This window comes from Saccoglossus kowalevskii, chromosome 14 (genome assembly GCF_978046115.1).
Source record: "Saccoglossus kowalevskii chromosome 14, keSacKowa6.1, whole genome shotgun sequence".
NCBI classification, from domain to species: domain Eukaryota; kingdom Metazoa; phylum Hemichordata; class Enteropneusta; family Harrimaniidae; genus Saccoglossus; species Saccoglossus kowalevskii.
This window is the reverse complement of record NC_140654.1, coordinates 17471980-17488609: the sequence shown is the minus strand read 5'-3', so window position 1 is coordinate 17488609 and position 16630 is coordinate 17471980. Positions and strand designations below refer to the sequence as shown.

General features: G+C 35.1%; 1 protein-coding gene across 1 annotated transcript; it reads left to right on the top strand.

The window, feature by feature from the left end:
• The first annotated feature begins 19 nt into the window (after nt 1–19).
• Nucleotides 20–16049, top strand: LOC100369646 (uncharacterized). The gene is made up of 6 exons (XM_002741937.4): nt 20–225; nt 5474–5641; nt 9026–9111; nt 9684–9828; nt 10825–10974; nt 15696–16049. The coding sequence occupies exons 1-6, from the start codon at nt 129–131 to the stop codon at nt 15935–15937; spliced, it is 888 nt and encodes a 295-aa protein (XP_002741983.1). The 5' UTR covers nt 20–128; the 3' UTR covers nt 15938–16049.
• Nucleotides 16050–16630: the final 581 nt, after the last annotated feature.

Sequence of the window (16630 nt, the reverse complement as noted above, 5' to 3'; positions counted from 1 at the left end):
TGTATAATAAACACCCACCTGCCAGACAACCTGCTAACCTCCGGACCTCAGTCGAGTCAGTTGTTTTGACTTTTGTTGCTGTGGTTGACACTTTTGTGGTATATTCATTGTAATCTATTTATGTCATCATGATGAACTTTTCAGGATCAGTACTTCGCACTTTACCCAGGTTTACTTGCAGACGATATATTGTTCCCGGCGTCAGAATGCTAAGCGAAGATTCAAGTAAGCTCTCACTGTCGTGTTAACAATTTCGGCTTATTAGAACTTGAAGTGATAGGTGCTCAACAAGGAGTACTCAATATTTTATACATTTCATTAGCGTATTGCCTGCGATGGTCCCAGACCGACGATGTACCTTTCAGTTACTTTAGCGATGAGGGTGTGGATACGAATATAAATTAGAATAGTTTGGACTGCAATTGTTGTGTGTGATTCAGTTTGTGTTGTAGAACTTCATTCACGTTCGATTATTTTTTTTTCTCGTCATTTGCCCTCTCAGACTCGACTCGGTTGCAGCATGGAACTATAAACCCATGGTTCCAGTTTCTAAAAATAAATAACGTTATCAGAAATAACACGTCTATGTCAATAGAATCAGTCATTGGTGTGCTGTACTTTACTCGGCTGAAGCTAGCAGACACTCCCAGCAGACAGTGGAAGCTAGCAGACACACTAGCACCCACAGTCTAAAAGGCATAATAATGCTTTGTATCAAAGTTTATCACATCTTTTTGCATCACGTAATCATAGTTTGACATCAATATATTAATGTAAATGGCTAATATTCATTTAAACAAAGAAAATCTAACAAATGTACTCACTCCCCCTGAAAGTGTATCTCTATGTGCGTGTATATAAACACTATTCCCAATATTTTTTGAGAAATATTGAGTGTGCACCTTATCGACTTATATGGTATGAAACATACATGTATTGATTACAATTTGTGATAGGTGACATTTAATAATTAGCAGACAATTTTAAAATATGGAAATCATAATTATGGTAGAACTGCTCTTTTTGCTAGCAGACACTAATTAAATCACAAATTACAGTTAAAATATTGAGTGTGCACCTTAACCACCTATGTGGTATGAAACATACATGTATTGACTACAATTTGTGATAGGTGACAGTTAATAATTAGCAGACAATTTTAAAATATGGAAATCATAATTGTGGTGGAACTGCTCTTTTTGCTAGCAGACACTAATTACAGTAAAAATATTGAGTGTGCACCTTAACCACCTATGTGGTATGAAACATACATGTATGGACTACAATTTGTGATAAGTGACATTTAATAATTAGCAGACAATTTTAAAATATGGAAATCATAATTATGGTAGAACTGCTCTTTTTGCTAGCAGACACTAATTAAATCACAAATTACAGTTAAAATATTGAGTATGCACCTTAACCACCTATGTGGTATGAAACATACATGTATTGACAACAATTTGCAATAGGTGACATTTAATAATTAGCAGACAATTTTAAAATATGGAAATCATAATTGTGGCAGAACTGCCCTATCTATTTGCTAGCAGACACTAATTAAGACACTAATTACAGTAAAAATATTGAGTGTGCACCTTAACCACTTATGTTATATGAAACATACATGTATTGACTACAATTTGTGATAGGTGACATTTAATAATTAGCAAACAATTTTAAAATATGGAAATCATAATTGTGGTAGAACTGCCCTATCTATGTGCTAGCAGACACTAATTAAGACACTAATTACAGTAAAAATATTGAGTGTACACCTTAACCACTTATGTTATATGAAACATACATGTATTGACTACAATTTGTGATAGGTGACATTTAATAATTAGCAAACAATTTTAAAATATGGAAATCATAATTGTAGTAGAACTGCCCTATCTATGTGCTAGCAGACACTAATTAAGACACTAATTACAGTAAAAATATTGAGTGTGCACCTTAACCACTTATGTTATATGAAACATACATGTATTGACTACAATTTGTGATAGGTGACATTTAATAATTAGCAAACAATTTTAAAATATGGAAATCATAATTGTGGTAGAACTGCCCTATCTATTTGCTAGCAGACACTAATTAAGACACTAATTACAGTAAAAATATTGAGTGTGCACCTTAACCACTTATGTTATATGAAACATACATGTATTGACTACAATTTGTGATAGGTGACATTTAATAATTAGCGAACAATTTTAAAATATGGAAATCATAATTGTGGTAGAACTGCCCTATCTATTTGCTAGCAGACACTAATTAAGACACTAATTACAGTAAAAATATTGAGTGTGCACCTGAGCCACTTATGTTATATGAAACATACATGTATTGACTACAATTTGTGATAGGTGACATTTAATAATTAGCAAACAATTTTAAAATATGGAAATCATAATTGTGGTAGAACTGCCCTATCTATTTGCTAGCAGACACTAATTAAGTCACAAATTACAGTTAAAATATTGAGTGTGCACCTTAACCACTTATGTTATATGAAACATACATGTATTGTCTACAATTTGTGATAGGTGACATTTAATAATTAGCAGACAATTTTAAAATATGGAAATCATAATTATGGTAGAACTGCTCTTTTTGCTAGCAGACACTAATTAAATCACTGTAAAATCAACCAATTACCTAGGATTAATAGTAAGCGCTAATGGAAAATTCAAGGAAGGCCTAAAAAGCATAAAAAGAAAAGCTTTAAAGGCCTTATTTTCCTTAAAGGGAAAAACAGGCAAAAATCTAAGTATACCACTGTCACTCTCTCTGTTTGATAAACTAATCAGACCAATTCTCACATATGGTAGTGATGTATGGGGAGATGAAATTTCACTAAAATCACCAATTGAAGATGTACATATAAATTATTTTCGTTTTCTTTTGGGTACATCCAAAAACACTACAACAATGGGTTTATACGGCGAACTTGGACGTTACCCATTGGAGACTTTTATCAAAAAACAAATGATAAAATATTTTAATCGTATAAAGAACTCGTCAAATCCATTACTAAAACTAGCTTTCCAAGAAAATAAAGAAATTAACAGTAAATGGCACACCAATATAGATTCCCTTTTAAATAACATCAACCATTCTTACCTGATCGACAGCGATGAAACTCTAACTGCAAGGGAATTAGGACAAATCAACAAAAATATACAAACATCATTCATATCAACTTGGAAAAGTGAATTACATAATGACAATCGATCAAAACAAAATGAAAAAAATAAATTAAGAACATACAGAGAATTAAAAAACAGTTTTGCTTTCGAAACATACCTTGTTACCCTGAAAAACATTGAGATGCGCGAAAATTTAACTAAATTCTGCCTCAGTGACCATAACTTGAAAATTGAGACTGGCAGACACAAAGGAATACCCCTTGCTAATAGATTATGCAACCTTTGTGATAAAAATGAAGTAGAAGATGAGTATCACCTCATGATGTCATGTAAAAGATATACCCCCCGAAAGAAATGTCCTATTCGAAATAGCAAAAACCAAAATCCAAAACTTTTAAAATTTACCGCTAAAGACTCAATTCATAGCCTTGCTAAACAACAGTGGCCTAACACTCCCCGTAGCAAGGTACCTAAAGAAGTGTTTTGAAATAAGACAGCAACCCCAGTGACAACCTTCTCTCACTATTTGAGTTTTGCATTTTGTTTTCTATCTATCGTAGTATCATAATTTTATACTAGCTATTATCTGTAATGTATTAGCTTAGATTGTTTTTGTTTGTTTTTTTGTTTTTTTTTCTTATCTATTTTCTGTTTTGTAACCTTATATTCCTTTTTAAACTTTTGTAACCATTGCCAATCCCTCCGGGGAATGTGTAAGTGTTAATAAAATTATTATTGAATAGAAGTCTAAAAAAATCACCCCCCAAAATAAAGAAAAAAAAAGAAAAATTGGTTTGATCAAGATTGTTGGTCCATCAGAAAAAAACTGAGAAGCCTTTCAAATTTGCTGGAAAAATTTCCCCAAAACCCAAATATACGTGGTCGTTTCTTCTAAACAAGAAAACTTCAAAAATAAAGAAATTAATAGTAAATGGTACACCAATATAGATTCCCTTTTAAATAACAACAACCAGTCTTACCTGATCGACAGCGATGAAACTCTAACAGCAAGGCAATTAGGACAAATCAACAAAAATATACAAACATCATTCATATCAACTTGGAAAAGTGAATTACATAATGACAATCGATCAAAACAAAATGAAAAAAATAAATTAAGAACATACAGACAATTAAAAAAACAATTTTGCTTTCGAAACATACCTTGTTACCCTGAAAAACATTGAGATGCGCGAAAATTTAACTAAATTCCGCCTAAGTGACCATAACTTGAAAATTGAAACTGGCAGACACAATGGATTACCCCTTGCTAATAGATTATGCAACCTTTGTGATCAAAATGAAGTAGAAGATGAGTATCACATCATGATGTCATGTAAAAGATATACCCCCGAAAAAAATGTCCTATTTGAAATGGCAAAAACCAAAATTCAAAACTTTAAAAATTTGCCACCAAAGACACAATTCATAGCCTTGCTAAACAACAGTGGCCTAACACTCCCCGTAGTAAGGTACCTAATGAAATAAGACAGCAACCCCAGTGACAACCTTCTCTCACTATTTGAGTTTTGCATTCTGTTTTCTATCTATCGTAGTATCATATTTTTATACTTGCTATTATCTGTAATGTATTAGCTTAGATTGTTTTTTTTGTTTTGTTTTTTTTATCTATTTACTGTTTTGTAACCTTTTATTCCTTTTTAAACTTTTGTAACCATTGCCAATCCCTTCGGGGAATGTGTAAGTGTTAATAAAATTATTATAATTATTATTATTATTATTATTAATACGTTAGAATGATATAACTAAATGTTTTATAGTACACAGCAAGTGTACTATAAATTTACGAACTACAGTGCGACTGCAGGATGAACGAAATCTCATTTCACTAGAATGGACAAACTTCTTCATGAACACAGTTGAATGGTGCAGTGGCAATGTATGTTCGTTGTGCTGGACGTTGTCTTTAAAACTGACTTATTCAAAATGTATGTTGTCTATATATTTTCAATAGCCTGTTACAAGTAAGGCAAGTGAGTTCCAATTTAGTTGTCTGAATGGCACTGTGTCTTATGATGATGTATTAACTCTCAATCATCCAGATGATTGGATGGTCGGTAGGTGACCATGGTCACATACACACCATGTCGGTTTGGAAAGGCTTGATTTTATAAATGAAAATATATGTTCAGTAACATGCTCAGTAGTGTAAAATTTGAAGTTATCTCCCATAATGCAATGCATATATGTGCAGTAACATGCTCAGTAGTAAAAAAAATTGAATTCAGCTCAACCTTCCTAAAAATAAATGTGTTTATGGTATGTACAATGAAATTTTCTATTTTTATTTATTTCAGAACCACCAGAAGTTGTAACTGAGAAAAGAGGAAATGTATTTTTAATTGGAATTAACCGACCTTATGCTAAAAATGCGGTTAGCATCTTCACAGGTGAACAGTTACTTGAAGCTTTCCAGGAATTTGAAAAGGACAAGAGTTCCTTAGTGGCTGTGTTTTACGGAGTAGGTAAGGCTGTCAGGATTTGTTAGTGTTCAATTCGCATTTGTGAATATGAATTGGATTATTTGCATAATTATTTCATTGAAGGATGTGTTCTGAAGAATAAGTAAGGCAAGCGGAATTTGTTAGTGTTTCGTTCACATTTGTGAATATTAAGTGGCTAATTTGCATAATTACTTCATAGCTGTGTTCTAGGTAATAGTTGAGGTTGGCAGGATTTATTAGTGTTCGGTGCATATTTGTGAATATGAATTGGGTTATTTGCATAATTATTTCATTGAAGGATGTGTTCTGAAGAATAAGTAAGGCAAGCGGAATTTGTTAGTGTTTCGTTCACATTTGTGAATATTAAGTGACTAATTAGCATAATTACTTCATAGCTGTGTTCTAGGTAATAGTTGAGGTTGGCAGGATTTATTAGTGTTCGGTGCATATTTGTGAATATGAATTGGGTTATTTGCATAATTATTTCATTGAAGGATGTGTTCTGAAGAATAAGTAAGGCAAGTGGAATTTTTTAGTGTTTCGTTCACATTTGTGAATATTAAGTGAGTGGCTTATACCGCTTATTTGCATAATTACTTTCTTGATGGCTGTGTTAATTAAGTGTAGGTAAGGCTAGTAGTATTTATTTGGATAGTTCATGTCACAGCTGTGTTCTAGGTAATAGTTGAGGTTGGCAGGATTTATTATTGTTTATCCATATTTGTGAATATAATATTATTTGCATAATAACGACATTGGTGGTTGTGTTCTACAGAGTAGGTGAGGCTAGCAGGATTTATCAGTGTTTTATTCACATTTGTGAATATTAAGTGGCTTGTTTGCATAATTACTTTCTTGATGGCTGTGTTAATTAAGTGTAGGTAAGGCTAGCAGGATTTATTTGGATAGTTCATGTCACAGCTGTGTTCTAGATAATAATTGAGGTTGGCAGGATTTATTATTGTTCGTCCATATTTGTGAATATAAATTGGCTTATTTGCGTAATCACTTCCTTGATGGCTGTGTTCTACTGGATAGGTAAGGCTAGCAGGATGTATTAGTGTTTCATTCACACTTTTGAATATTAAGTGGCTTATTTGCATAATTACTTACTTGATAGTTGTTAATTTTAAAGTGTAGGTAAGGCTAGCAGGATTTATTAGTGTTTCATTCACATTTGTGAATATTAAGTGGCTTGTTTGCATAATTACTTTCTTGATGATTGTGTTAATTCTAAAGTGTAGGTGTCACAAGGCTTGTTTTCAGTTAATTAATAATGGTAGCCAAATGAGGACCAAAAAGACCTTGCCTTGTGTTGTGGGTTCTTTACCCATTATTGGGGTGACCAGGTTTGGAAATGTACACGAATTCAACACACACGCTCGCAATGACAACACGAAGATGCATTAACTTTCAACTCAATATTTAATAACACAACTATAAATAAAAGGGGAACAATACAAAGTGGGCATATACGGAACAACTGAACAACAGGCTTCTTGGCAATGTGGTTTAGAGTAATGCGTCAGTTCCTAGGAAATGTACTCAGCTCGCAGAACCATTGGTGACATCCACTAGAAGACTGCATCCATGGCGATTTCTTAACAAAGGATAATAGAGCCGGGCCTTCCGACGTACGAATCATGTGCACACTCAGCAACTGTGTGGCAGGAAAGACGTTGACAATAGATTTTCCATTCATTAAATACCATGCATGAATTAACATAATGGACAATTAGCATGTAGATCCCTTTCAGTAAGCAATTAGTTGGTTCGCTGACATTGGTGGCGTCCTTATTACTCCACTTAAAATTAGCAGACGTACGTGCATTTCACCTTGAGTGGGGAATCGACGTCCCACATACTCAACACAATTCGTTGCTGGGATTATTCTGCCCAGGTTATATTTATCATTGCAAATTTGTATGCTTCATGAAATTAATTTGATAATAATTACATTACTATGATCTGAAATTACTTGTGTATTTTGGAACCTTGTGACAGTAGGTGAGGCTAGCAGGATTTATTAGTGTTTCACATTCACATTTGTGAATATTAAGTGGCTTATTTGCATAATTACTGCGTTGATGGCTGTGTTTTACCGAGTAGATAAAGCTAGTATGATTTATTAGTGTTTTGTTCACATTTGTGAATTTTAAGTGACTCATTTACATAGTCACTACATTTGTGTCTGTGTTCTACAGAGTAGGTAAGGCTGGCAGGATTTATTAGTATTTTGTTCACATTTTTGAAAAATTAAGTGGCTTATAACTACTGACATTGTATGGTTGTAATAGGTATTTATTAGTGTTTGGTTCATATTTGTGAATATTAAGTTTCCCATTTGCATAATTAGTTCTATTGCTGTGTTCTGTGATTTGTCTATTTTGAGTGGCTTTTTTTAATTGAGGTTTACTAATAGCTATGATTTTGGTTGAGGTCTCTGCTATGTGCTTGTGCCAGGATAGCCCTGTCATGAAGTTCCAAAAATATAATATTGTTGCTGTGGCAAAATGTCGTGTGAAATACCGGTGCATGATTAGAAAAGTCAGGAAAGACAACGGTGGCATATTCTATGTCTAAAACTGTTGCTTAGCTAGTACAAAAATATATTTAAAAAAGATAAGTTTAATTAAGTTATGTAAGGTTGCTTCGTTTGATTTCATTTTATATGGACAATAACATATATTTTTTATTATTGTTGTTCAATACTTCAAATCGAATTATGATTTATCATAAACTAAATATGTTGTATTTGCAGGACACATACATATTCATAAGATGTCAATTCAAAACCAATAATACACATACTACATTTGTATGAACTGATTTTTTGTACATATCAAAACAATCAGTGCATACGACATCCATATTAGAGAATTCCAATGTTTCTCAGAACCAAAACTCAGATGTATGTTACAAGCACAACATTTTCATGTCATGATCAATCATATTATCACCGTAAAGCCATAAGTTACAGCGTGTCGTAATTTTTCGGTATTTTATGGGGTATTTTCATTCTACCCATATTAGGAAATGCGAATTCCAAATATGGAATCATTACGCATGTAAGCGTGCTCTAATAATAAAAACAAACATGGCTGCCACCAGAGTTTGACCGGACTCCACATAAAGAAGTTCGCTGAATCTGTTCTAAACATTGTGGATTTCAACATTCCCATGATGTATCCTTGGAAGGGAAAGATGTATAATAATGAGATTATTTCGAGAATACCTCAAAGTATGCACTCAGACAGTATGCCGGGCATTGACCTTCGCTGCGCGTCGTTCGATATTCCAGCTGTACTGTCTTTGTGTATAATTTGAGGTTATTATGATGGTAAAAGTTGCATGCAAAACCATTTTTATTTTCCACTTGTATGATTCAGGTATGTCTTCTTTCAGGAAATTGTTTCTGTTCGGGCTTTGATCTGAAATTTTTATCCAAGGCACCAACGGACATGAGAAGAGACATAATATATGCACCAATGGTGAGCATCTCTTAGACTTAAAACTTAAAAACACAGACAACATAAATGGCACTTATGTTCCTGGTATTATGTGTGGCAACTGAATCAAAGATGAATAAATGCATGGCAGCCATTGTGCATTGATTTTTATTGTACGCTCCAAAAGAACCAGCTCACATGCACAGTAGAGAATTTTATTGAAATTTCCTCAAACAGAACTCAGATGTGTGATACAATTGCTTCTCACAAAATCATATGTTATTACTATGATAACATTTTCATCACCCGATTTTCTCGCCCAAATTTGTTTGCAATTTTTCCCTATATCTTTCAATATTATTGGAATTGAATCCTAATTTTGGAACCAACAGACAAAATTTGAGTAAATTTTCAGTTTTTTCTCTCAAAAAATTTGGCTATTTTTGTCCCAATCTTCTGAAGGAGATTACAGGCTATAAACATGACTATTTTATGCATTCGTGATGAAAAGAGGGAACTTGTGGTGAAAGAGTTAAACACTCCTTGTATGAATCAGCTTATCATCTGATACCAGATGATAATGTCATTTCATTATGTATTTTCTGTCACTTTAGGGACCATCGAAGATTAGAATCAGTAAACCAATAATTGGAGCCATAAATGGGTATGCTGTGGCAGGTGGTTTGGAGCTAGCCCTCGTGTGTGATCTTAGAGTTATGGAGGAAAGTGCAATCATTGGTATCTTCTGTCGAAGATTTGGTAAATATAAACTGTTGAATGTTACATGTCAAAGTAAATTTGTATATTTCAATGCTTACTTCAATGGCCTGAGCTGCATTTTTTGGTTTATTTTTTTTTTTTATTTATTAGTTGATTTATTCTTTTTACTTATGTCATGCTGAGCCAATATTATCTTTAGTACCATTATAAAATGTGCAGCTATAAAAGTAAAAAAAACAGTACATACATGTATAAGTAATTATGCAAATAAGCCACTTAATATTCACAAAAAACAATTTATTTGTCCATTCTCTGTTTCCTCTATTAGTATAAAAAAAAACACATTTTGGCTTAATATTATGTGAAATAAAATTTGCACATGCTTAGTTTTTTAGCCTAGTTATTATACAAGTACACATAATCCCCAAATGACATTTCTTTATTAAAACATATGACATATTAAGATAGAAGCCTACTCATAAATGAAAATACCCAGAATTTATTCATTTTGCAATGAATTGTACTCTAAAGATATTGACCTATTATGCCATATCTCAAATTGTAGACTGGTGATATAGTGTTAATGAGTACAGTTTTCATTGTCCTTAATTATTTTTAAAATCTAAATTTTAGAAAAGTATTAAAAATGCAATTTTTGATAAATATTTGGACACGTTTCCTAAAGCACATAACAGTAATACACAAAATAACGTTATTTCATTATACCATGGGACATAGTTACGTGATTGTACATAATAAACTAATGAACATTGTCATGCGATTTATGACCGTTTTCAAAAATTATGAATAGACTTCTACCTGAAGACCGTATACTCACCTCAGACACTTACATAAGCACACATATAGTACTGATGAACCAAATACATCACCATTGCAATTTCAATTAATTACACCTAACGAACAATTCATCAAGTTGTGATATTATTTCCCATAATTCCATGATGCAATCCCTGGGATTGAAAGGTGTCCTTTCAATTGATTCAACATTATTGTGACCTCTTTATTCCACAATAGGTGTGCCATTACTTGATGGTGGCACTGTCAGACTGCCACAGCTTATTGGTTTATCAAGAGCTTTGGATCTGATTCTGACCGGCCGCCCAGTGACAGCCAAGGAAGCGCTTGAGTTTGGTATTGCCAATCGAGTTGTACCAGATGGCACAGGTAGGGTGTGCACTATCATAAAACATATTTATTTCATGTCATTAAAGTTTGTCAACAAAGTAAAAATCAATATTTTGTTATCAAATATTCTTCCTAATTTGTCATTACTCACCAGAGTGGGTGGTGTATTCATTGGTTGTACTTACTACAGAGGGTGCTCTATATTCTGAGTTGTGTGGTCAGTACTTACTACAGAGGGTGCTCTATATTCTGAGTTGTGTGGTCAGTTCTCACTACAGAGGGTGCTCTATATTCTGAGTTGTGTGGTCAGTTCTCACTACAGAGGGTGCTCTATATTCTGAGTTGTGGTCAGTTCTCACTACAGAGGGCGCTCTATATTCTGAGTTGTGTGGTCAGTTCTCACTACAGAGGGCGCTCTATATTCTGAGTTGTGTGGTCAGTTCTCACTACAGAGGGTGCTCTATATTCTGGGTTGTGCAGTCAGATCTCACTACAGAGGGCGCTCTATATTCTAGGTTGTGCAGTCAGATCTCACTACAGAGGGCGCTCTATATTCTAGGTTGTGCAGTCAGTTCTCACTACAGAGGGCGCTCTATATTCTGGGATGTGCAGTCAGAACTCACTACAGAGGGCGCTCTATATTCTGGGTTTTGCAGTCAGTTCTCACTACAGAGGGCGCTCTATATTCTGGGTTGTGCAGTCAGATCTCACTACAGAGGGTGCTCTATCCTCGGGGCGGACATCCGGGCATTTTCACCGCCTGGCAACCCGTGGCGGTGAAAACAAAGGCCCATAACTCGCAGAAAACGGTACTTTGGGATGATTGTTGAGACTCCTCTGAACAGTGCAACAAGCTTAGCCCTACGTGTGTAACATATATAAATTTGGTTGTTCGGAATTACTTCAAAGTTGAGTTTGTGTTGTTTTCTCGAATTTTCACCGGCTCGACCGGCGTTCCACAGCAGCGTGCACAGAGCCCATAGAAATGCATGGTACAGTGGTGCGCGTCTTAGCAACGTGGAACGTCTGTGACGTAGCTCCGCCCCGAGGATATTCTGGGTTGTGCAATCAGATCTCACTACTGAGGGCGCTCTATATTCTGGATTGTGCAGTCAGTTCTCACTACAGAGGGCGCTCTATAGTCTGAGCTGTGTATATCCTCGGGGGGGCGGACATCCGGGCATTTTCACCGCCTGGCAACCCGCGGCGGTGAAAACAAAGGCCCAAAACTCGCAGAAAACGGTACTTTGGGGTGATTGTTGAGACTCTTCTGAACAGTGCAACAAGATTAGCCCTATGTGTGTAACATATATAAATTTGATTGTTCGGGATTACTTCAAAGTTGAGTTTGTATTGTTTTCTCGAATTTTCACCGGCTCGGCTAGCTGCAGTTCTGTAGCTCGCTTGGTTTCGCTGTCGGTTATTTTGTTCGTCGTGGTGTTAATGCGAAACCAGGGAGCTACAGTTCCATCCTATGCGAGTTACCATATTTTACCGACCTGAAATCAGGTCGGGCTGTATAACCGACAGCGAAACCAAGCGAGCTACAGAACTGCAGCTACGGCTCGGACGGCGTTCCACAGCAGCGCGCACAGAGCCCATAGAAATGCATGGTACGTAGCTCCGCCCCCGAGGATACCGATAAATACCGTATTTATCCGGGTATAAGCCCAGGGTCCTGAACATGGAAAATTGCCAAAAAGAAGGGGTGGGCGTTTGCCAGGAGATCCCTGGCAAAAATTAAACGAAAATTCGCAAAAATTGACAACGCGCAGATCGAACGGCAACGGAAATAAATGAACAATATGCAACACTAGAAGTAAAACAAAAATAATGTATTGCTTATAATGTGACAAATAAACCAGAAATAATAAAAATCGACAGTGAGGAATCATTTGAATTATGATTTTCCTGCCGACAAACACGCCCAATACGCGTGAACTCAAAATGAATTAAAATGTCAGAGGTTAAACTGCGTAAAATGATTTCCGGTCTCGACAAATTACGAATCAACCATCATACAAGATCAATAGTAATTTACACAGTAAAAATTATAAAAATTCATAGCTGTTTGAAAAAAACTTCTCAGATCTTTATTTGTACGTTCATTGCCATCTTTGTCAAACTCAAAACCCTCAAATGTCCAAGTCGGCGTCACTGTAGCAGTCGAACAAAATCCCTACAACTTATTCCTGAAGTTCGTCGATATCGTCCCACACAATTTGGACTTAGCACTTTTAAAACACGTATTTCGCAGTCTGTCAGCTTGGCACTTTTCATTCATGTCTAATCATAATAAAGAGACAAAAAAAATGGAGTCGCTCTGCTGCGATGTGATGGCACACGATGCTTTTTACAGTCTAGCAATCATCTTTGACCTTTATGCATCTGCTTTACTGATTGGCTAAGAATGACATCACTACTAGTATTTCATCATAAAGGTCAAATCGTGACATTGCTTTCTTATCAGACTCGACGCTTATCAATCACGGTGAAAGTTATCATTCAGCAATTTTCGGCGTTTGGAATGTCTCACTATATGGATATCACGGTGGACTTGAAATAGAAAGTTTTTTTTTAACGACAGAAGAATAGTTTTCATGACAGAAATGCAATAGCGGTGATAAAAGATGGTAAAAAAGTTGTCAGTCTTCGGCGTGACATTGCAAAATTGCTGACCCCAGTTATGGATTCGCAAGCTGCTACAAAATATTTATAAAGCAAAAATAACGTGATTTCAACCATTCTCCCTGGTACGGGTGTTGCTACAATATTGCAACATTGTTTTCATTGTCGACAACGCAAAAGCCGAACGAGTGAGACACATGCTTAGCGGTTCTTCTTATACAATTTGCTTGAATCGTTTCTAAGGAAGCACAAACCAAACGGTCGTCCATTTTTAGGGCCACGACACATTTTAAAAAGAGAACTACCGTTTCTGCTTTAATATTTTTTATAGACTTGCTGACTGTTATGATTTTGAACAAAATCAGCGGTGAACGAGCTGCCCTGAAGGCAGAAAGCTGTCACAGCTATTTTGCTTTCACCCCTTGTTTTACGCAATTAAGTATCACGACAGACTTCAAGAAAGTCAACTGTTAATACAACCACAGTCAATGAATAGAAAATAGTTTTTTGTTTTGTGTAGAAAAAGACCCCCTGGGCGTGTGCCCGGATATGACCTCAACTTCTTTATTGTGTCAAAAGTGGGGGGGGGCGCTTGTCCAGGCATGGCCTCTTACCCGGATAAGTATGGTACAAAGAAAAACTCCCGCACAATTAGATTGATATAGATTCTGAAATCTTCACCAATTTTAGTTTGTATGAAAGCAAAATTGATTATATAGATCTTAATGATTTTTGATGTAGTGGCTGGGAGTGTGACATTCAAGCAGGAGGGACGTCACCTGCGCATGCGCGGGAATTGAGTCCCAAGCGATGATAACAACACGTGCTAAAAACACAAAGGCTCATGGGTAGATGCTTGTTTGTAAACAATGACACGCTATGGCCATCTGACGCATGCGTAAGTGACGACTCCCCCGCTTCAAGTCTGTTTAAGCCGATATCAAATGTTGCACTACTGAACATGTTACTACATATATATGCAAAGCATTATGGGAGATTACTTCCCATCATATATCATGGAAAACTAAATCACCATGGAAATGCCGTAAATTACATGTAAATTTGAAATTTCCCCCAATTACAATTAATGTCAATAATAGTTTCTGACTTTTTGTTTTGTTTTTCATTTTCTGTATTAATAATAATAATAATAATGAAGAGTATTTATATTGTGCTTAACCTGAATTAGCTCTAAGCGCATAACAAAAAAAAATGGCATGAACCTGTAATAATGAAAGTACATTACATGATAAACATGGCATATAGTCTTCAATTCAGCTACAACTTCCTTAAATTGTTGTTCATTTTGTTTATTTCATTTCCTTAACAAACATTAGAACAATTAAAGGGGAACCGATACTATAAATAGGGGCAAGATGGCCATCGTATTTTGCATGCTAATCTGAACCAAGCCACTCACATCGTGGTAGGAGCTCCGTTAAATGTACCATTTACTATGTTTAGAGATCAAGCTGTGATTCCAAATACATTTCTACGAGGGCATGAATATGTACGCTAGCGATTACACTCATCTGGTTGGCTTTTTGATATGTAAATGTTGTTGTTTTCGGTCGAAATGTGCCACGACAAGTAAAAATCATGGGTTTAAAATGGCGACTAATGTATGCAAAATGCCTGTCAATCACAGTTTTAGTATGCGAGCATAACAGGTTTAGTTTACTTAGTGGACAGAGGCGGAGTTAATTAATTACCCATGAGCACGTGGTGCAATCCATGGGATTGAGCGGTTCCCCTTTAAACAGTTATGATGTCATGGATGGATCAAAATATGATGTTTATAATTATAGTAACTTTCTTAACATAGTAAAAAAAACTAAATATTGATTTAAAAAAATTTATATTGTCCAGAAATGATAAATATATAAATATAGATAAAACTATTTTAGAAAATATCACTTTCATTGATATAAAAATGCAATGTGTGATACCCATGATATATAATATAAGAACTTTGCATCATTGTTTAACAAATTAATATGTGGATCTAAGGCTTAAATTGGCATACAGGGCTCTATACTCAAACAGCCTTATCTCAGATTAAACTATTCTTTGCATCTGTTCCTTTCTTTATGGCTTTATATTCTGAACCATGTATTGTTTGTTTTTTTCAGCTCTGGAAGAGGCCATTAAGCTAGCCAATCAGATTGCATCTTTCCCGCAGAAATGCATGAAGGCCGATAGAAGATCAGCTTATTACTCGTGTTATGATTCAACATCCTTAGAAGATGCCATGCGATATGAACACAACAATGGCAAACCAATTATAGCTAAAGAGTCAGTGGCGGGGGCTTCTAAGTTTGTCAGTGGAGTTGGAAGATCTGGCTCATTTGATGAATTTAAAGCAAAACTTTAAATTACATTCATCTAGTAACAAGGATGAAATTTTAGATTTTTTGCAATACCAGTATTCACTTTTGGTTTTGAAAATCATGGATATAATTTGTGGAATTATAGGTTTGGTCATGTGACCCATTTCACACATGCTCTTTGTGTTTATGCTTATTGTAAACTGATCACTTGTATTCATACGCAGATTGTAATTTCTTTACATGTATTCATACGCAGAATGTAATTTCTTTACATGTATTCATACGCAGATTGTAATTTCTTTACATGTATTCATACACAGATTGTAATTTCTTTACTTGTATTCATACGCAGATTGTAATTTCTTTACATTTATTCATACGCAGATTGTAATTTCTTTACATGTATTCATACGCAGAATGTAATTTTTAGGGGCCCAAGCCCAAAGGGCGAGGCCCCTATTATTATCGTTCAGTTTTTTCTTTCTTTCTTTCTTTCTTTCTTCCGTAACTTTTTTCGTCGAGCCGTTTGAGAAAACTGCTGAACCAAATAGTTTGAAAATGCTCTATAATGATAGGCTCTACTATGAACTGGTGCAACATGCTTTCAGAATTTTGATTGGCCAATTAGTTTGGCAGCCATATTGGATTGAAATAAAACCGGAAGTGGCTGTTTGACCACTTTCTGAGGGTCTAGGTGTCTAGATTTTTTTTATGGTATATAGTACAACTCATGTGTA

Coding starts and splice junctions, on each gene's coding strand:
- LOC100369646 (XM_002741937.4), top strand. CDS start 129: ATGATGAACTTTTCAGGATCAGTACTTCGCACTTTACCCAGGTTTACT. Junction 226..5,473: donor AATGCTAAGCGAAGATTCAA/GTAAGCTCTCAC, acceptor TATTTATTTCAG/AACCACCAGAAGTTGTAACT. Junction 9,112..9,683: donor ACATAATATATGCACCAATG/GTGAGCATCTCT, acceptor CTGTCACTTTAG/GGACCATCGAAGATTAGAAT.